At 36.8% G+C, this 22,830-nt stretch overlaps 2 protein-coding genes and 2 long non-coding RNA genes across 9 annotated transcripts in view; 3 read left to right on the forward strand and 1 right to left on the reverse strand.

Annotated features, from left to right (window-relative positions):
- The window catches only part of cldn20 (claudin 20), a 17,826-nt gene extending 12,108 nt beyond the window's left edge, over window positions 1-5,718 (forward strand). The window contains exons 2-4 of the mRNA XM_087298015.1: window positions 1-16; window positions 512-3,523; window positions 4,274-5,718. The exon at window positions 1-16 is cut by the window's left edge and continues 18 nt beyond it. Of these exons, the coding sequence (XP_087154141.1) occupies window positions 639-1,511 (873 nt within the window). The 5' untranslated portion in view covers window positions 1-16; window positions 512-638 and the 3' untranslated portion in view covers window positions 1,512-3,523; window positions 4,274-5,718. The remainder of the gene's footprint in view (window positions 17-511; window positions 3,524-4,273) is intronic.
- The window catches only part of LOC137488609 (uncharacterized), a 57,034-nt gene extending 41,518 nt beyond the window's left edge, over window positions 1-15,516 (reverse strand). For 4 of the 6 annotated variants that reach the window (XR_015518097.1, XR_015518100.1, XR_015518096.1 and 1 more), the window contains exons 1-3: window positions 15,405-15,516; window positions 14,945-14,982; window positions 12,447-12,531 (exon numbers count right to left, since the gene is read on the reverse strand). This is a non-coding gene — a long non-coding RNA (uncharacterized LOC137488609). Of the gene's footprint in view, window positions 1-10,090; window positions 10,223-12,446; window positions 12,532-14,944; window positions 14,983-15,404 lie in introns of all 6 variants that reach the window. The other 2 variants (XR_015518099.1, XR_015518101.1) reach the window with 1 other exon arrangement.
- On the forward strand, window positions 5,849-7,591 carry LOC147832097 (uncharacterized). The gene is made up of 2 exons (XR_015518147.1): window positions 5,849-6,169; window positions 6,728-7,591. It is a non-coding gene; the product is annotated as an uncharacterized LOC147832097 (long non-coding RNA).
- A 72-nt stretch (window positions 15,517-15,588) lies between the features above and the next one.
- The window catches only part of bcl11bb (BCL11 transcription factor B b), a 70,112-nt gene continuing 62,870 nt past the window's right edge, over window positions 15,589-22,830 (forward strand). The window contains exon 1 of the mRNA XM_087297960.1: window positions 15,589-15,770. Within this exon, the coding sequence (XP_087154086.1) occupies window positions 15,725-15,770 (46 nt within the window). The 5' untranslated portion in view covers window positions 15,589-15,724. The remainder of the gene's footprint in view (window positions 15,771-22,830) is intronic.

Raw genomic sequence — 22,830 nt, forward strand, 5'->3', positions numbered from 1 at the left:
ACGCACCAGTGAATGGGTGAGTAAAGGTTTTGTTTGTTCTTAGATAAATAGGACAGAATGCACTTTCACAATGCTCATCTTGATCAATTCATGAGATTCGTCACCATCTGAATGACAACAAAAGATGGGAGTAATTTCATTCCCTTTCCAATTTCCAAGCTGTCAAATGGTCTGCGCAGATAAGAGAGAAAAAATCAATTAACTCTAAACAAAATAGCCATGCCTGGCCAAGATAATTGGCCAAATTTCTACCTTACAGTGATTGCGTCCCATTTTACTGCAGTGGTTAGGTCCAAAAACAATTAGCCTTTCACCAGAGCTACAATGTCACTTCCCCCAAAGCGCTGACTGGTTCAGGGTGTACTAAAACATAAACGTCCCAAATAAGGATAGGGTGGAACGAAAAGAAAAAAAAAAATGCGGCTTATTCCACTCATCAGAGCCTGTGCCTCATCTGTCAGACGGTCACGCTTGTTCGCTCAGTTCAATTCTCATTCTGTTTTTATCGCAGTCTAACGGAGCCAGTGCGGAGGAATTATCTGCTGTCAGGACCTGCGCCGGGCTGATAGGCAAACGCAGGGCCACCGCAAGGTGAGAGGGACGGCCGCAGGGGGAAGGGAAGGAAAACTCAGGGTCCGATGATGCCGTCTTCCACTATGCAGATGTTCGCCTTCATTCTGGCATTGCTTGGGGTTGTGAGTGCCACGGTGGCCACACTGCTACCCAACTGGAAGGTGAGTGCCGATGTGGGCTCCAACATCATGACTGCCATCTCGCAGATGCAGGGGCTGTGGATGGACTGCACCTGGTACAGCACCGGAGTCTTCAGCTGCTCACTTAAGTACTCGGTGCTGGCGTTGCCGGCTTATCTTCAGACTGCACGCACCACTATGGTGCTGTCCTGCATGATGGCGACAATGGGACTCTGCCTCGCCGCCTTAGGGCTGAAATGCACTCGCTGGGGTGGCAGCTATCGCTCTAAGGGACACACGGCTATTTCCGCAGGGGCTTGCTTCGTCATTGCAGGGATCCTATGTTTGGTGCCCGCATCCTGGTTTACCAATGAAGTCATCACTACGTTTATGGACTCCAAAGTGCCCAAGAGCAGCAAATATGAACCGGGGGCTGCGGTGTACGTGGCATTCGTATCGGCAGGATTCCTATTAGCCGCAGGCGTAATCTTTTGCTTATCATGTCCCGGAAGAAGAGGCGGTGCATTAGATTCGGGCTCGTCCCACCCGGAGAAGCCAAAACAGCTGAAGCTGCGCCAGAAGCAGCCGACCGGCAACCAAAAGAAACCGCAGCACCGCGAACAGCAGAGTCAGACTGAAACACCGGAACAAGAGGAGTCGCGTCCAGAAACGCTACACCAGGAGAAGCCACAACCTCAGCAAGAGAAGAAGTCCGTCCCTGACAGATTAAACCTGGAGAAGGAAAAGCAGTACCGCTCTCCGTCCCGAACCCGAAATCAAGATGCCAAGGCCGTCTACAGTCTGCACGACTACGTGTAAACAACTGTCATTTACCGCAGGAGTGTTCGTACTTATCAGACTGCCTTTCTTTGTGAGCGGCAAAAAGAGGAGGGGAAAAATCAGCAGCAGGAGGAATAATGACTTTGATGGCGTTATCAACCCTTCTCATCTGTGCTTTCACTTACAGCAAGCGAAGCGGTGGAGGTATTTCCAAAGCCTTGGAACAGACAGACAAACTAAGGATTGCGAAGTGTTGGGTCTTTGATTTCAATGCAACCACAAGTGACAAAAAAGGGGGCCGAATTAGTAAGAATGCAAGGTAATTCAGGAAGATGCATAAGGACAGCACTGAAAGTGCCTACCAAAGCTATTTATTGCAGTCATTTGCCTGTCAGTTGAAAATGCAAACTCCTGCAAGCAGTTTTATCAGCATTTTTCCACCTGGAACCAAGCTTAGCAAGTTTTAATTCGGAAGCTTGATTCATTAAGCAATACGTGCATGCTGTTTGTAGATAATTATGTTAATAATGCGGCTAAATGGCTGGCAAACACAAAAGAGAGAATCAGGCTTGCACCTGAGGAAGCTTCAGTCCATTAAATGGTGCGTGTCCATCAGAAAAGGGATTTTGACATGTCCAGTCCATATTTTTTTTCTCAAAGAATGGTGATGGGGGAGAGGCAGAGCAGCAGAGATCGTCTGAGGTAATGATGCTCTTTGCTTTTCCATTAGGTTCGCTATGGATGGGCGCACACTGCTCATTTATTGCGGGCAGGCACAGATACACCAACACACACACATAAGCTTTCCTTCCCTCCCTCACACTCTTGCCAGAAGGGTAATGGGGGCTTGCACCCAATCATGATGATGCTGTGCGTCAGGGTGTCATGCCTGCAGGAAGTGCAGTTGGTCCTGTTCTAGGGCAAACAGGACGAAGAAACACGCTGTTCACCGTTTTGTCGAAAAGTAGAACCAAGGTGACAGAAATCTCAGCGGCGGCATTAAACTACCCCGCCGGGCAACAATTACACCTCTTGGTCTATGTCATTCACAGCACTTTTTATTCTTATAGCGATGCTGACTGCATTGCTGCTCACTTAGAGTCAAGCTATTGAATGTATTTTCGAAAGAAGACAATGTAATGCGAGATATCGGACTCAAGTTAATACTTGGAGTCATTGTATGTTGTGTTTCCGATGTAACAATGGTCAAGGGCTCCTATTGTCTCCAGCTAGACGTTTTCTGCCTTCATTTCTGTCTCGCATTTAAGCACACATACTGTTTATTGTGTTTAATACAGAATACTTTAGAAAATGACACAAAGGCTGAGAGCGTAAATAAAGACAGCAAAAAATGTCATAAAGTGCCAAAAGACAATGACTTAATTGTACGCATAGGCTTGATTCTTAGGTTAAGAGTTTGATGCCCCTAGTGAAAATGCTGCTACTGTATATTGCATTTTATTCAAAATATTAAGTTTTTTTTTTTTTCATTATATTTGGTAAAGGTTTAAATCATATGAAATATGTTTCACCCTCTGCATTTTTCACTTTATTAGTTCTTCTAAAAATATATATTATTTATTATTGCTTTTGATAAAACTATTTATTTTCAAGCTATTTGCAGATTTAAATGATGAAATGACTGAAACCCATTCCCTCTGCAGTGGAAGTGGGCCAAAACGAATCATAATCCTGGCACAGAGGTGCACTTTCATATGTGACTATTCTGTTGTTAAAAGTATCACAATGATTCTGACATTAATTCTTTAAATTACATGAATGCATGTTATGAATACATGAATGAATTTAATTCTTTCCTCATGAATATACAATGTAAGATTAAAAATAAACAAATACAATTCGTTTTTAAGTTTGATTCACCATGAACTGACTGGGATTCTAGTTTTTATGCAACATTTTTGTTGAAGTCACAATTATTAGCCCCCCTTTGAGTTTTTTTTCTTTTTTTTATATTTCCCAAATGATGTTTAACAGAGCAGGGAAATTTTAATTTTAATAATATTTTTCTTCTGGGGAAAGTTTTATTTCAGCTAGAATAAAAGCAGTTTTTAATAATAATAATATAAAAAAACATTTTAGGGATAAAATTATTAGCCCCTTTAAGCTTTTTTTTTTTTAAGATAGTCTACAGAACAAACCATCATTATAAAATAACTTGCCTAATTACCTTATCCTGCCTAGTTAACATAATTAACCTAGTTAAGCCTTTAAATGTCCTTTAAGCACTTTAAGAAGTGTCTTGAAAAATATTGAGTAAAATTATTTACTGTCATTATGGCAAAGATAAAATAAATCAGTTATTATATATATATATATATATATATATATATATATATATATATATATATATATATATATATATATATATATATAAAAATATATATATATATATATAAAGAGAGAGAGAGAAAAAGAGAGAGAGAGAGAGAGAGAGAGTCTTGTTCATTTTTTCCCTAATTTCAGTTTAATGGAGAGAAGACTTTTTCTATCACACCTCTAAACATAATAGTTTTAATAACTGATTTATTATATCTTTGCCATGATGACAGTAAATAATATTTGACTAGATATTTTTCAAGACACTTCTATACAGCTTAAAGTGACATTTAAAGGCTTAACCAGGTTAATTAGGTTAACTAGGCAGGTTAGGGTAATTAGGCAATTTATTTTATAACCATGGGTTTCTCTGCTGACTATCGAGAAAATATATAGCTTAAAAGGGCTGATAATTTTGACCTTAAATTTTTGTTTTGTTTTGTTTTTTTAAAATGTAAAACTGCTTTTATTCTAGCCAAAATAAAACAAATAAAACTTACCAGAAGAAAAAAAATATTATCAGACATAACGTGAACATTTCCTTGTTTTGTTAAACATCATTTGAGAAATATATATATATATAAAAAAAAAAAGAAAAATTTCAAGGGAGGCTAATAATTCTGACTTCAACTGTATATATATATCTCAAAAATAGCAGTATATAAACACTGGTAGGAGGCGTGCGTAGGCCGGGTGCATTCGTAGACCTCCAGTGACATACAGCCATATTGCACAGCTACTGCTGCAAAAGTTTGACGGAATAATAGTGTTTGTAAAAAGAATATCAAACACCATAGTCTAAAAATCCTTTTGTATAAGGGACAACTTTCTTCTGCCATTCATTCACATCTGCAGCTGATGTCAGAACAGCAGAAACCGTTGCTAATTCACCAACATCACTTAATGTCACTGTAGAGCTAGTATTTGAAAGATTCTCTAGCGTAATGTCTAAAGTGACGACAAAACGGGTGATTTTGCTGACATTAAGATTATAAGGATGAACAACATGAAATGTTTTTTTTTCTTAAAGTGCTTATGCGGCCTCTGCCGCCATCTTGTGGTAAAATGTCAACCATTTTTGCTCTGCTTAGTATGACAGGCTGATGGATGTCGACGCGCTGTATCTATTACAACTACAATTATTTAAAATAAGCACTATCCTCAAATAAACTGCATAGTTGCAATCTAAACAACTACATTCTTGCTAAAAACATCCTCAAGTACGTTATGTTGTCACGCAGCTGCAATATTTGTCAAACTGCAATGAGTTTATTGATCTGCCGTCACTCCATGTGGGTGGAGTAATACAGAAGGGTGAGGAGGCTGTACAAGTGCTGTTATTGTGGACTATTGTAGAGCTATCAGCCAATCAGATTTGAGAACCGACCTAACTGTTGTTTGTATATGATTCAAGTAAACATAGAACTGGATTAAGCCTATATAACAAACCACAAAAATATATTTTGACTATAAAATGATGTTGATAAATCTATTTCTAATGTTAATTTAAAGTGAAAATACATCCATTTATTATTGAATGTATGTTGATGTTAAGATGAAGATGCTAGCAATGGGTTATTTAATATGATGGCCACTTTTAGTGTATTGTCTGATATGGGTCTCATCTAAAAGTCAAGTAAACAGCAGAAATTCCCAATTGCTTATTTTAGTTTGTAGTATAAACAGCACGGGGAGTCAACAAATCTTCTCAAACACATTTGACATTTACTGTAAGGAGATGATGATGGTGAAATACTTGGTGTTTTTATCTAAAAACATACACACAAATCAAGACGACGAGGTGAATGTTGATAATACAAAACCAATTTCCATAGCATTACGCAGCTTTGTGTCGGATTTGTCATTTTGATTTCTCTATTTTGACAAAATAAAGGCTTGTTTTAATCCATTTTCAAGCTCCAGTAATAATGTAGATCTATATAGTCCAATTAATTGTACATCTGAATGTGTTTGTTTTTATCATGTCTCCGAAAAACACACAAATGGCCTCCAATGCTTTCATTTCTCCTCATTTTCAGCTAATGTCCACATCAAGGACTTTCTGTACAACTGGCTATTCAATTTGGACATCATTCCCTCTTTGTTGCGCGTTCGTGATCGGACTGCAAACGCCTCCTCATAATGGGGGCTGTGTGGTACGAGGTGTCTTGGTTGGTCGGGCCCATCCAAACGACAATCTGCATACTCCCTCGGAGAGTGAATCCAAGCATCAAATAAGCTCCATTTACACAGCTGACTGCCCATCACGGTGTAGCCACTTTTCACTCAGCATTCATGATTAGGCCAGGCACACTTCACCACCCCCTCCCCCTAAACCACCTCTTATAGATCAGACTAAAGCCTGATTTATACTTCTGCGTCAAACACCGGCGTATGCTACGGCGCTGACGCATAGCCCTTCGCCGTGGCCATCGCCGTCACTGACGTGCACCTCTCAAAAAATGTAACTACACGTCGCAACGACGCGTAGCATAAGCTCTGTGATTGGTCGGCTTGGTAGCGCTGACGAGTCTGGGCGGGACCGAGAGGCGCGCGAATGGCGCGACGCCGCGCGAGCGATTGTTTACAAGTGTGGAGTCCCGTGAAGGAGCTCCGGATGGAAAGTTTTGTTTTGTGTTTACCTCATAGTTAAAGTTGTTGCACGTCCGCCGGTTCCTGCCTCAAAATGAGCGAGTTTGAGCCACTTGTACATCCCGGAAGTGTTCAGGAAATGCAAAAAAGTAGCGAAGAAACTTGACACAGAGGAACATTTACACCTCACTGCCAACTAGCGTTTCGGAAGTGTTAATGCAGACCGGCAGAGACAGCGCGCAGAAGTATAAATGCACAGCCACGTGCGTTGCCTGCGCCGTGGGTTACGCCGGTCACCTGACGCAGAAGTATAAATCAGGCTTAAGGTTAAATCAGCAGTCATATTCATCTGCTGCTTTACATGCGCTTTGTTTACACAGATGGAGACATTGTTTATTCCCGTTCGCGTCGCAGAAATCGATTCTACAATTCAAATGCTGCAAGTAAGAGACTCATCAAAAGGACTGCATTGTGTTTCGTGAGCCCTTGGGGACTGCAATGGTGACATATTCATTTTTTAAGACATGAATATGGTAAAGTTTGGTGCTGCGACCTTCACAAAGAATGAACATGCATGCTCTTTATTTCAAGAGTTCACACTGATGATTAATTATAAAGATTGTTTGGCATGCTGTCCCGGGAGAAAGCCCAGAGCTCATAAGATCCTCGAGCCAGGGGCTCCCTCCCGTTTAAAAGGCGAGAGGGGAGTTTGAGCTCAGGTAGATCTCGAGGACTCCCCTGCTGTAGTAGCTAATGAACAGATAGTGATTGCTCTTAAGAGATAACTACTTGCTAGAAGCATTTCCTATGGTGCCGATTTGGATTAGTCAATTAACTTAAGTTGCATGTTTTTGGACGGTGGGAGGAAACTGGGGAACCCGGGGGAAACCCATGTGAGCAAGGGGAGAACATGTAAACTCCACACAGAAACGTCGGCTGGCTTGGTAAGGAATAAAGCAGTGATGTTCTTGCTGAGGCAACAGTTCGAACCACCGTGCCACCCATCTAGGAAAGGAGGAGGAGTAGGGGTGGAAGGGTGGATTCTTCAAAACGAAGATGGCTCTTATATGGAACTTATGGTAACTTATAGTGGCTTAGGAATCGTCTGATGGTGAATCATAATAATGTGGGACCGGCTGCACGTGATTCTTCTGAAATTAGTTTATGAATAAACTTCACTTGATGTCTTGTGCTAGAGTCTTATGCTGTGTTTACACCAGACGCGGAACACGCGTCAAACGTGAGTGATTTACATGTTAAGTCAATGCAAACGCGCAAATAGACATCCTGTGGCACGATACGTGCGAATGACGCGATACACGAAGCGCGAATTATGAGTTTTGCGTGTCTGACGCGCTTAATGCTAAATCACAGGTGTCAAACTCAGTTCCAAAAGGGCCGCAGCTCTGCACAGATTAGTTCCAACCCTAATTAAACACACCTGATCAAACTTCAGAGTCCTTCAGGCTTGTTTGAAACCTACAGGTAGGTGTGTTGGAGCAGGGTTGGAACTAAACTGTGCAGGGCTTCGACCCTCCAGGAATTGAGTTTGACACCCCTGTGCTAAATTCTCAGATAATAACTTGGTGTGAAATGTGTTTTATAACATCCTCGTTTTGATGGACGTCGTCAAACATTCAGCCCAAATGCTCAGGAGAGACCTAAAACATACTAATTTTTCCCTAGGCTATATGACACTTTATTGGTAATTCCCCTTTATTTAAGAGAATAATTTAAGGATGGTGCGTATTATTTGGTTATCTTAAGTATAGGAAACCGTTAAGTGTTTCAGGACATAAATTCAAGTAATAAAATATAGCCTATATTTTGTTGCGTTCAGCAGCTAATAAATGTCTACATTTAAATCTTCATATAGAGCATAAACATTTGTTTGAGACTTGTTTGAGACTGGGCTACATTTTTTACGTGCAGTTTTCCTAATCCATTTTTAAAGCGGCACTACGCAGGACTGGATGATTGGATTTTGCCCAAAAATGCTCTGTTTGCACGATTTGATTAATATCATCGTATCTAAATTCTTTATAATAATATTTCAAATCTCCTCCGGTGTTTATTGTTTTTAAAAAAATATCTAAAATCTTTTTTTCAGAGAGGCCTTTGTAAAATGAAGGTTTAAAATGGCATGAAATGGTAACATTTATTTGTATTGTATATACCTAAATTGTTATATAGCTTTTGTTTGTTTTATATTGGCTTATTTATTTAATTTGATTTTATTATATCAGATAACTGTTATTCTTTAAATGATTTCAATATAGCTTAGGCTATTTTATCGACATATTACGCTATTGAATCTACAAAACTGGACACATATTTTGTAAAGTTTTTTGTCTTTCCGTTGTATTCTTATTTTGTATTATCTCCAAAAGAAAGAAAAAAAGAAAGAAAGAAAGAAGCCGCCTGTGGCAACAACAGAGCTATCAAACGAGCACTCTTTTGCCCGGTCTCTCTCATACACATACAGACATCGATGTATTACGTACAAACACACCTTTTAACTTTGACAAAAACTCTCGACAACCTTAACTGGCTGCTGTGTCTTTAATATGGTGTAAAAATTATTATGCGTTATTGAAACATCAAGAAAGACGCAGCAAAGAAAATTTACTTATAAATTAATTTATGCAACACCTTTACATTTAAAAGGGAAACATCAGGGCGATCATAAGCAAAAAGACTCCTAGCCTAAGGTGTTCGACTGGCCCTGGCTGGCTCGCTTAGTGGAAATGCAGCAATTGAAGCAGCTAATCACCCTTATCACACTTCCGCATTCTCGAAGCAAAAGTCGTCATAGTGGCATGTGTTTTTGCCCTACCTCAAAGATTGGCCTACTTTTAGGTTCAACCCAAGCTCATTCTGGAAACGTAGCCCCGCTGATGTTTCTGGAGACCGCGATTTACGTGGCCGGAGGTACGTAAAGGCTGCGTTTGTTTTTTTTCGAGTGAACGCTGCAGGGCGGTGTGGCGCCGCTCCGCCCCTCCTCTTATCGCTCGCCGGCCGACGGCTCGCCTCCGAGTGGAGGGCTTTCCCGATGCAATCAGTTTGTCCGCTTAGCTCACAGCGTTGCGTCGGCGGAGGAGGAGCCGGAGCCGGCCGCGGTGGACGACGACCGAGATCGAGTCCGGGGAACAGCAGGTTCCGGAAATCAGCTAAGATGAAAAACGGAATCTGAAAAATAAGGGCGAGAACGCGGCGGGATCCGGAAACGAGGTCGAAATCGAAGACGAGGGCTTTTGCTTTTTTTTCTTCCAATCCGGCGGCTTTTGAGAGGCGCCCGAGACGCGAAAAAGCGCACACAGCGGCCTCTCGCGGATCCGCAAAAACAAAAAAACGCTCGAATACGTACCTCCCGGGACATAAATCGCGGTCCGCAGAAACGTCCGCGGGGCTACGTTTCCACAATGAGCCCGGGTTGTTTAGGCTTAGAGACGTTGACCGACTTGTACAAATAAATTCATCAACTTAATCAATTTAAAAGTTCTAGAAAGGCTACAGGTTCTTCTTCGAGGTTTCATCAGCACGAAAACACAGGTAAGGCAATCAAATGTATAATAATTGCAATGGCTATCTGTGAGCAATCTCCTTTGGGTTTTCATGGTATCGTAAGGAATCAAGGTGTATACAGTATAACACCCAAATACACAATTGAATTAGTTTATTCAATTCACCTATAGCTCATGTCTTTGGACTGTGGAGGAAACTGGAGATCCTGGAGGAAACCCATGCCAAAACGGGGAGAAACTGCAAACGCACAGAAATGCCATCCAGCGACTGCCAACCACAGATATACGTAAGAAATTCTGTAAAAAATTCCTTGCCTTGTTAAACATAATGTGGGAAATATTTTTAAAAAATAATAATAATAATAATAAAAAATAAAATAATAATAATAATAATAATTAAAAAAAAAAAAAAAAAAAAAAAAAAAAAATCACACGAGGGCTATTAATTGAGCTCAACTGTATATTATAGAGCAAATGATTGTACAAATGTAAACACAAGCTATTTAGCACATATGAAAAGCATTTAATTAGTGCGTGTGAAGAGTTAAGCTCAGCGACAGCCAAATGTCCCGAAGCGTCATCATTTCAGATGGGCTGCATATGAGAACGGCTCCTGCGAGGCCGAGCACAAAGGCTTCTCCATCTGTCTCCCATAATGAGCTAAATGATCTGACACATTTAAAAGGGGTCACTTTTGCAGGTGTGCCATGTTCAAGTGGTGTATTTTTAGAGCGCAACTTGACATTATGACAAATGGAGTTTGACTTCCCTGCAGGCAATAGCAGAGCAATTCCTGTGTGTATTCTGCCACCAAGTGACAGGTTTTTTTCCCCTCCTCTATTTTTCATTTATTGCTTAACTGCTATAGGCAAGGCACAATTCAGCAGATCTGAAATAATACACGTAAAAGAGACACCTGTGCACGCTTTTAATGTTTAACTAGTGATGTTAGATGTTATTTATTTGGCATCAATATTACTGCATAATGAAGTAACAAAAATAAATGCAATTGTTATTATTATTATTATTATTATTATTATTATTATTATTATTATTGTTGTTGTTGTTGTTGTTGTTGATGATTCTACATAAAATTGGGATTCATAATGGTTTTAATATTTAGTAAAACATAATAAACCATTTTTTAATTATTAACTAAAAGTTTACAAAAAATTTTCCTCTAATATTAGCATTTTTCTAAGTCTCCAATGTTTTAATTCAGTAATTTCATTTTTATGGCTAATAACCCGTTATTTTCATCACTTTTAATATGAAATAACTAAACATAAACATAAAAAAATGCTTATTGTAGAAGAAAATTCCAGATGTCTCTTCAAATATTCACATGAAACTGTGAAATTAATTCACATAGTTAATATAGTTGCACATAAATAAATAAACAAATACATATAAAACAAACAAACAAACATAATAATAAAAGTTAATATTGGCTATTAATGTTGACTTTAGGATGTTTTTACCTTTTTACAAAATCACAGCCAAACTAAAATAAAAAAGTAAAAATATCAAAGGAGGGCTAATAATTTTGTCTTCACATTGAAATGGCTGGTATAGACCTAAATGTTATTATTTTAAAAATTATTTGGACATCATTCCCTCTTTGTTGATTGTCGATTCTACATAAAATTGGGTTTCTTTACGGTTTTAATATATTTAGTGAATTATATCAACCGTTTTTAAATTATTAACTACAAATATTGACATGAAACTGCAATTAATTAGTTGCGTATAAATAAATAAATAAATAAATAAATAAATAAGTGAACACACACAAAAGCAAATAAACATAAAAACAAAGTTAATATTGGCTAATAATATTGATCTTAGGAAGCCTTTACTTTTTTACAAATCCCACTAAAAGAAAAAAGTATAAATATTAAAGTAGGGCTAATTTATACATTTATATTTAAAGTAGCTGGTATAGGCTTCATTTATTTATTTATTATTATTATTATCATTATTATTGTTATTATTATTATTAAAAAATATTAATTGTAATTTTCACTTAATTATGCAAAGTTTGTTACGCTGCCATCATTGTTTTAAAAGTAATTTGCTAAAACGGAGAAAAATCTGTGTAATAAACATCACTATACAGTATATTATTAATATTAAAAGTCTGTAATTGCCAGAATCAATTTTTTAAACACAAACCCTGAAAATGTTACTGACTATTAGGCATGGGACTTTAACCGTTTTCAAGGTATACTGCAGTTTACAAAAGTCAAGGTTTTGAAACCGTCAAAAATTTCTGCTATATTTTCTGTTTCTAAGGTATATGTAAGATTTTTCCATTTACTTTTTTTTGTCAGTATCTCCAGGAGAAAAGATCTCCAAGGATCAGTAGGCCTTTGCCTACTGTCTAAGTGAATATTCCATTACAAACACTTGATAACAACAAACTAATATATTGCATTTCTTATAATGAAAGCATTGTGCTATTGTGCTGTAGGTTACTCCTGCTCTACCCTACTATAACATCAATTTAATGTAAACATACCTTCTTTCTTGAGGAGTCCTGTCGGAGATGGAGCAGTGTGTGGATTCCACTAGAGGGCAGAAATGATCATCAGCTCTTCAGTTCACTGTAAACACGACAAACTACATCAAGACAATAAACCAAAACATCAATCACATTCCAACACTAAAGCAGAATTCAGTTTTCAAATCCTTTATTGAATTTTTTTTGTTTGTTTATTCAATATAACTGACAAATTAACATGACAAATGCAGCAATACTTGAATCCTGCTTTGGCAAAATATTATATTAAGTATTCACTAAAAGTATACACATACAGTTGAAAGAGTTATTAGCCCCCCTTTGAATTTTTTATTCCTTTTTAAATATTTCCCAAATTATGTTTAACAAAGCAAGGAAATTTTCACAGTATGTCTGATAATATTTTTTCTTCTGAATAAAGTCTTATTTGTTTTATTTTGGCCAGAATAAAAGCAGTTTTACATTAAAAAAACGTTTTAGGTCCAAATTATTAGCCCTTTTAAGCTATATTTTTCGATAGTCTACAGAACAAACTATTGTTATACAATAACATGCCTAATTACCCTAACCTGCCTAGTTAACCTAATTAACCTAGTTAAGCCTTTAAATGTCACTTTAAGCTGTATAGAAGTGTTTTGAAAAATATGTAGTCAAATATTATTGACTGTCATCATGGCAAAGATAAAATAAATCAATTATTAGAAATGAGTTATTAAAACTATTATGTTTAGAAATGTGTTGAAAAAAAAAATCTCTCCATTAAACAGAAATTGTGGAAATTGAGGAAATTAAATGGGGGAGCTAATAATTCCGACTTCAACTGTAGATGTTAAGAGTCTGTGTAGAGATGTTTTCTCCTGTCTTTTGTGATGATATTTCTTTTGTCTCCCTTTTTATTTGAAATTTAAGGGCCAAAAAGGAAACATCTTATTAAAGTGCAAAAGAATGCCAAGAGCTCTTTGGATTTTGCACATTTTCAGTGACCATTCATATTCATGTTTCAGTCCCTTCACTGAGATAAAAAGTACAGGAAATGAGAGCATAAAATGTAATAAAAATTAAATAAAATCAGAACAAATATAGCACAAAGCACGTTATTGCGCTCTTTATTTCTTCCCAGGTAAATCTCATACTGCCTTTATAACAGGCATTGGAAAATACCGCAAATCCGACAATGGGTTAAAAAAGATATTTGCCACTAGACAGCAGGCCAGAACATAGTCAATAAGATAATCTAATCAATTAAACTGAAGAAAAATTAAACTTGAATTTATTGTGACAGAGTGTTAAAGTATGTTTTGCAGCTGCTAGTCAGTTCGATGTTAAGTAGGATAATCAATAATAAAAAGTCACATTTGTCTGGTCAAAAATAAAAAGTAAAAAAACTGACATTGTATTATTTTTCTGCGATACATGGATCGATTGAGTATATTTTCACTAGATGAAATGAATGGCTTTATTTGGAAAGAGTTCATAATTTCAGATTGACTGGGATGGTTTTTAGGGGAGTGCATCTAAATAAAATACAATAAATCAACCACAAGCATTGACAAATACAGAACAAAGATAGACATTTAAAAAAAAAAAAAAAAAAAAAAAAGAAGAGCATGGTTTTCCGGAAGTCTATAGTATTCAGGCACAAATTGGTTGATCAAATGTTAAATAGCACTGTATTATCTTTATCGTATGTTTATCGTTTATATATATATATATATATATATATATATATATATATATATATATATATATATTTATTTTAATAACTCATTTCTATTAACGGATATATTTTATCTTTGCCATGATTATTTTATCTTTGCCAATAATATTTGACTAGATATTTTTTCAAGACACTTCTGTACAGCTTAAAGTGGCATTTAAAGGCTTAACTAGGTTAATTAGGTTAACTAGGCAGGTTAGGTTAATTAGGCAAGTTATTGTATAATGATGGTTTGTTCTGTAGACTACTGATAAAAAGTTTAGCTTAAAGGGGCTAATAATTTTGTCCTTAAAATGATCCATAAAAAATTTAAATCTGCTTTTATTCCAACTGAAATAAAACAAATAAGACTTTCTCCAGAGGAAAAAATATGATCAGACATACAGTGAAAATTTCCTTACTCTTTTAAACACCATTTAGGAAATATTATTTAAAAAATAATTACAGGTAAGGGCTAATAACTGTTCAACGTTTGAGTCTTGCTCTTGTCCAAAAATATAAATTCTGTCATCATTTACTTTTTTCAAAGAAACAAGAAAGCTTGGAACCTGTAACCATACTGTAGTAGTTGTTTTTTCAATCATAACTTAATGTTACAGCTATCATAACATTATTTATCAATATGTGGCTCTTTTTGGATTCTCGGAAGCTATAGAAATTAAAAATGTTAAACAGGAAATAACGTTACGTGGGGACCAACGTTCCCTTTTGTGTTTCCCTTTTGACCATTGTTTACATCTCCCCAAATGTTCGAGATTTTAAGTTGTGTTAGGCTACTTACATAATTCAAAGCCCATCCGACAGTATTCAGCATCAGGTCTGCAGGTAAAATGAGAAAAATAATCAGTAACGTTTGAAAATGTTATCAAGTAGTTACTGCTGCTAGACATTGGGTTCAGCTTTGGTTGCATTTACACAGTTTTAACCTGCAGATGTCGACAAACCACACGGTGTTTCAAACACTTCAAAAGAGTCATTTTACAAATCATTTGATTCAGCTGTTTCGGACTTCTAATAACTTTCATATCTCCCATCAATATTCATTAACGAGTCCAAGTTTGTATCCAAATGTTTAAAACGTAGACTGTAAGAAACACTAGTGTTTAAACTTGGATGCTGAGTGACTAAAACAGCAGGATGGCGCACGGCTGTTGTTATCCATACCAATTTCAGATTATCACAGCGTTACAGTGCGTTTCAATTATACCAGAGAAATATGAAAGCATTTGTTCCACCTTTACCTGTAGTCCACACACACGAAATACAACATTTTTTTTTTCTGGGGGAAGCTGAGCAGAGTTTGAAGACGTCTAATGTGGACTCATTGTAGGCTTAGTTGGTGAAAAAACGATCGTGATGACGCATTTGTGACGCGCATTAATTGCTCAGCCTGTTCTTATATTTAAATAATTGCTAAATATAATTGCCTATACATTTCTTCATTCCTAATTTCCTTGATAAGGCAGATTTTCTGCACATTTATACATTTTTTGTACCAAAAACACCAAAACACATTTGCAAGAGTGGGGTGAAGCTAATCAAACACCTGGTGAAAAAATTGATGGCGGACAGGATGGAGGAAGATGGTTTACATCACCCAAAGAAAGGTGAGTAAAGGAAGAATTGAGGTAAAGTTGGTTTTATATTCGCACATTCCTTCATTTAACGATCCCTATATTATCTATATGCTAATTTGAATATGGGTCTGAATCACATGTGAATGTGACTTGAAAACAACATCACCACTATTTAGTTCACTGTAAACAATGTTGTACTTTGATATTTATTGGCTGCGAATATGATTTCACTATATTTAGAATTTGCTAGTAATACTTTTCTGAAATGATAGCTATAATTAAGGAGAAAGTCTGAATGTGCCAATATAAAACCAGCTTTACCTCTATAGAATAATAAGGAGCAATGGAAATAAATAAATCATATGAAGACTTAAGAGTTGGAAATACAACTCTTCAGTTCTTTGTATAAAATGAAACACCAGACAGGAAAATGAGAACATTATGACCTAGAAAAAAATATGGAGCAAATAATAAGGAAATGTCTAAAACACAATAATGAAAGAATAAACTTTTTATTATTTTTTTAATTTAATAGAAATAAGATAAAGAGTAAATGTATTTCTAAGATATATTTGAGCAATTCCAGCACTATGGATGTGACATTTGCAGTAAAAACTAAAAACATAACTTCACATAGACAGTAAATGTTAACATTATATTGAACCATCTGTTTATAATTTTCAGAACGACTAACCACAGTGATAAGGGACTAGAGAAATATCATTCTGTAAACATGTTTTATACTTTAAATGAGCAAAATAAACATACGTCATGGATGTGACCAAAAAAGTATGCGGGTTCGCAGTATACAACATGCTTTGTTGAAATTCTGTGAATTAAACTGCACAACCCGAAAGCAATAATGCTAATCAAATGTATAAAAGATGTCTCTCTATATAGCATAAATTATTAACTTTATTTAATTGAATATTTTTTCATCTACAAGGAAAAAGTGTCATTATGGATGTGACATCTCTCCGTTGTGGATGTGACCGATGTGAAATTGCCACTTGTGTGACTTTGATAAATCAATTATAATAATTTGAAAACTTGAAAAATAGAGACATTTTTGACTATTTCTAAAGTACTGTTAAATACTTACTTGCCCAAAAAACTTAGAAACGGTGTCCGTATTTTGGTGAAAACTTTTTTTTTGTCATGGTAAGGTTGACATTTGCATGGAATTGCTCATTTATTTAAATTACAGTTTGATAGAATTCATTCATTCATTCATTCATTCATTCATTTTCTTGTCGGCTTAGTCCCTTTATTAATCCGGGGTCGCCACAGCGGAATCAACCACCAACTTATCCAGCAAGTTTTTACGCAGCGGATGCCCTTCCATCTCTGAGAAGCATCCACACACACATTCACACACACACACTCGTACACTACGGTCAATTTAGCCTACCCAATTCACCTGTACCGCATGTGTTTGGACTGTGGGGGAAACCGGAGCACCCGGAGGAAACCCACGCGAAGGCAGGGAGAACATGCAAGCTCCATACAGAAACGCAAACTGAGCCGAGGCTCGAACCAGCGACCTTCTTGCTGTGAGGTGACAGGACTACCTACTGCGCCACTGCTTTGCCCTTTGATAGAATTGTGTGATCATTTTAATAGGTACCTTGTATTATCTCATTTTATACTTTTATTTTAACACAATCTCAACTGACTAAGGTAAGTGGTGTAGACCAAAAGCATATGAAAACCGAGTTCAATGTTTTCAAATGTGAATGTAAAACATGGCAACCATGATGTAGACTTCCATTCTCTTTTACCAAAGCAGGTAATCTCAGATAAATTCCACAATAAAACAAGTAATTCTTATTAATATTTAATCTGCATCAAACCATGAAATGGGAGAAAACAGTGAACACTTTTCAGCTATATAGCTGAATCTGCATAATAAAAATAAATATTGAATGTAATTAGCCTTACAGCAAGAAGGTCGCTGGTTCAAGCCTTGGCAGGGTCGGTTGGCATTTCCGTGTGGAGTTTGCATGTTCTCCCCGCATTTGCGTGGGTTTCCTCCGGGTGCACTGGTTTCCCCCACAGTCCAAACACATGCGGTACAGGTGAATTGGGTAGGCTAAATTGTCCGTAGTGTATGTGTGCGAATTAGAGTGTATGGGTGTTTTCCAGTGATGGGTTGCAGCTGGAAGGGCATCCGCTGTGTAAAACATATGCTGGATAAGTTGGTGGTTCATTCCGCTGTGGTGACCCCTGATTAATAAAAGGACTAAGCTGAAAAGAAAATGAATGAATGAATGAATGAAATTAGCACAGCACAGGCAAATTATGTGCACAAACGGAGGTGGAGAGGAGGAATTCTTTAAACACATTTACAGAAGTAAATAAAAAAACTGAATGATGGGCTCAAAAAACTTCTAATACTTTTAATTCTAATATTGAATTAAACATTGGTTAACATCAGTGACATATATTATTTCATCACAGGTTGTGCCTCACTTAATTTTATAGTTCTTTTTATTATTTGGCTTGTTTACTTTAATTTAATAAAGTTTGTAAAGCAAAGTTCTTAAAAGTTACAGCAAAAAGAAAATGTATATTAAGAGGTTCAGGGCTATGAGCCCAACTAAAGCAAACACTTTTCTCCATGATGGTGAATTTAGTCTATGTGGTCCACATATGTTTTAAGATAACTGGGCCACATTTGCTATATCTCCTCTGGACCACTTTAGGCTCACAGCCACATTACCCAGAGCTAACTGTGCCAAATATTTGCCAAAAGTGGCCCACATTTTTTTTAAGATAACTGGGCCACATTTGCCATATATTCTCTGGGCCACTATAGGCTCAAATCCACATTAGCCAGAGCTTACTGTGCCGAATATTCGCCAAAAGTGGCCCACATATGTTTTAGGATAACTGGGCCACATTTGCCATATATTCTCTGGACCACTTTAGGCTCACAGCCCATATTACCCAGAGCTAACTGTGCCAAATATTTGCCAAAAGTGGCCCACATATGTTTAGGATAACTGGGCCACCTTTTCCAAATCATCTCTGGGCCACTATAGGCTGACGGCTACATTAGCCAGAGTTTACTGTGCTGAATATTTGCCAAATTGGTCCACATATGTTTTAAAATAACTGGGCCAATTTTTAAAATATTTTCTCTGGGCCACATTAGGCTCACGGCCGCATTAGCCAGAGCTTACTGTGCCAAATATTTGCCAAAAGTGGCCCATATATGTCTTAAGATAACTGGGCCACATTTGTACCTACAAGTGTGACCCACTTTAGGTTTAGACCCAGATTACCCTTAAATGACTATGCCACATTTTTCCAACTGCGGCCCACATTTGTCCTCCATCATTTAAGCCAAATGTATCATTTTCCACATGGGCAATATTAGGCTCACATTCAGATTACATTCTGCCATAAGTGCCAAATCCTTAAAATGGCCCATATATGAATTAGAATTTTTGGTCCCTCTTTGCCATCGTACAGATGGGCCACTTCAGCCTCTCATTCATTTGTCTGGGCCGAAGAAATACCACCAGTGCCGCATAACTGGCTAAAGTGGCCCACATTTGTATGCTATCTGGGCAAAGACAGTTGTGTTTGATCAAAGTGCAGGAAGGTAGATTTGCAGGAACAGGGTTGGGCACTAATTTATGGTACGGTTACCATGATGGTTCTTGAGTTGTCCCCTCTTTGAAACAAAGCCACGCAATCATTTGTGAATCGATAGGGGATTAAAGTTGGTGAGGATAGTAGATGGAGTTGAGCAGATGAAACCACTAGAGGGCGTAATTGACCATGAATTCACCATCAGTTTTTTAGTTCACTGTGGGCAAGACAAACTACATCATGCCCAATAGTCTTTAAAGGCAGAGATGCCCAAACTCGGACCTAGAGGTATCCTGAAAGAGGTGTCCTGCCTCACACCTGGTAGGAACTTTGTGGTTAGAGTGGTTTCACGAGATAGGACATGGTAATGGATCAACGTCTATGTTGCTTGTTGACCATATTAATGTTATTTTTTATTACTATTGTTGTTGTTGTTGTTGTTGTTGTTGTTGTTGTTATTATTATTATTATTATTATTTAATATATTGGCTTGGCGAAGCAGTGGCGCAGTAAGTTGTGCTGTTGCCTCACAGCAAGAAGGTCGGTGGTTCGAGCCTCGGCTCAGTTGGTGTTTCTGTGAGGAGTTTGCATGTTCTCCCTGCATTCGTGTTGGTTTCCTCCGGGTGCTCCGGTTTCCCCCAAAGTCCAAAGACATGCGGTACAGGTGAATTGGGTAGGCTAAATTGTCCGTAGTGTATGAGTGTGTGTGTGGATGTTTCCCAGAGATGGATTGCGGCTGGAAGGGCATGCGCAGCGTAAAAACTTGCTGGATAAGTTGGCGGTTCATTCTGCTGTGGCGACCCCGGATTAATAAAAAGACTAAGCCGACAAGAAAATAAATAAATGAATATATTGACTTTCAAAAGGTCCTGATGGGTTGTTTTTAATCAGTATCTACACCGTTCAGAGGAAAAACGCGACCGAAGAGTTTTACATCATACTGTATGTATTCTGGATCACTAAATGGGTTTAGCTATGATGCACAAAAAAGCATCATGCCTATTTTTGGGCATGTCATAATGAGACTCTGCCAACCTTACAGCATAAAGTTTTTTTGTTTAGTGTTTTGTGCTTCATTGTACTGTATAATGGTGTCCCTCTCCTGGAGGCAACAACAGCAAAACTTAATCTAAAAAAAAATCATGTTTAATTGATGAATCTGACATCGCCTTAAGGGCTTGGACTCCACCGAACATGGAAGTTACAGCTTAATAAGAGACATGCCATTTATAAAAGTTGCTTTCTGTGATGGAAAGAGGGTGGATGTTGATCAAAAAGCTCCAAAAAGTGTTTAGGGAATTCAGTTTACTTTCGTTTTTTAAAGATCCTAAATTTCTTTATGGGCACGTACTCTACAAAAAGGGACACAGACATGAAAGCTGCCTAAAACGCTTATAACCCTAGTCACAGTGAAGGCTCTTCAGGTCCATCAGGTGGCGCTATTGGCTCAAATTGACTCTGGACACATACGAGCACAGAAAACTTTGCACTGTGATAGGAACACAGGTAGTCCTTGCAGCGTGTCTAAATAGTTTTATAAAGTATGTTTTTACTAATTAATTAAATAAATGCAGGGCAGTAAATAGGCCACAGTAAGCTGTATATAGGTTTGTCAAAATTTTAAATTATGTTAAAATGATAAAATATGTAAAGTAATAGTATATAATGCTAAATTATATAATATTAGATTGCAATATCTCCTCATTTTATGGTCAACTTGCAAAATATTATTAATTTATTATTATTTTTTTAACTTATGCTCTTTTGAAAATGATGGCCAATGATGGTTCTTACATATGTAAAATCGGGTAGCAAAATAATGAATATTAGGCTACAGTAAAAAGAAAAAAAGTTTTTAAGAATGTAGATGGAGGATAACAAGACAAACGAGCATATTTAAAGTTAAGGTAACTCGAACCATTTGAGGAAACCGATTGCAAAAACCATTTAAGTTAAAAAACTAATCCTGATGAGTACTGTGAACTTAATTTGAGTAAACGAGCACAGTAAATAAATGAAAAGAACTCAAACCAACTGAGTACTGTAAAACCCAATAAGTTAAGGCAACTCACCATTTGAGGAAACCGGTTGCAACAAACCATTTGAGTAAAAAACAAATTAATCTACTGTGAACTTACTCTATTAAGGCTAAAGTAATGAGGTATTTAATTAGCTTATTACCTTCAACACTGCGTTCAAAACTCTTTTCAAATGAGTAGAATTAACTTTCAGTCAATTTTGAGTTAACTGCACTCCTTTCATTTGATAAAGTTGACTGTTGGGTTATACAGTGTATAGTGTAAAATACAACGTAGTAAAGTTTGGTGAAATATGGGCTATGTATTAAATGTAGCCAATGAAAACAGTTTTTAAATAACAAATCACTAAATGTTCTCACACACACACACACACACACACACACACACACACATATATATATATATATATATATATATATATATATATATATATATATATATATATATATATATGTATGTATATATATTTTTTTTTCTTTTTCGTTTATTTCACTTGATAATTTACAGACAACCTGTGAAGTACCAGGATTTTCTGCCATGATGCATCATTTTTGGGCAGTTTTATTCATCTTCAGTGATGTAAGTTTGGCTGTTTTCTTATGCAATATTATTATAATTATTATTATTATTATTAGTAGTAGTAGTAGTACTAGTAGATTTGCTACAGAACAAGCCCCTGTTGTCCATTACCTGCCTTAGTTAAACTCCCCTAGTAAGTGCAATAAACCAATTAAGCTTTTGAAACTTTAAGCTGAAAACGGGCAAAAAATCTTGCAAAATAACTGGGTGTAAAATATTATCTACTAGCAAAAAGCTAATAAAAATATGTTATTATAAATTAGTTGTTTAAATGATACAAATACGATACAAACGTCTTCCCTCCGTTTAACTCAACTTGGGAAATAGGCTATATGAAGAGTTCAGATGCAAAAACCTCTAAATTACATCTGAAATTTTCTTCTAAAATTAGCATTTTTATTAGGCTACCGTGTGCAGGTTAAGTAATTTCGTTTTTATGACCAAAAATAAGTTATGTTCATGGTCTTCAAAGTGAAAGAATTCAACACAAACAAAGCAGGCGTGGTAATGCTCATTTTCTATTGAAATTATTGACGGTTCCTAGAGGTCTTTGCATCTAAACTCTTCTCATGTAAAAAAGAAATAATTAAAATTCCATAAGGATGCAAGTCGACTGTTAAAGTTTTCTGTATGTTGACGTATCATATCATACCATATTAAGTGATCAAAACACGAATTTGAACAAAAGCGCGCGAAAAAAGGAAAGCTTTCTGTAATAAGACGTAGCTTTTAGCTTAGTTGGCTTTTCAACCAAAACTTAAAGACTGAGTCCTCAGTAAATTCCGAGGGATATTTTTAACAGTCCACTGACAGCATTGCTGGTGGGCACGGAGACCCCCTCAGTATCCAAATTGCCGCCACTAGTCGCCCCC

This window comes from Danio rerio, chromosome 20, assembly GCF_052040795.2.
Source record: "Danio rerio strain M-AB ecotype USA chromosome 20, GRCz13ab, whole genome shotgun sequence".
NCBI classification, from domain to species: Eukaryota; Metazoa; Chordata; class Actinopteri; order Cypriniformes; family Danionidae; genus Danio; species Danio rerio.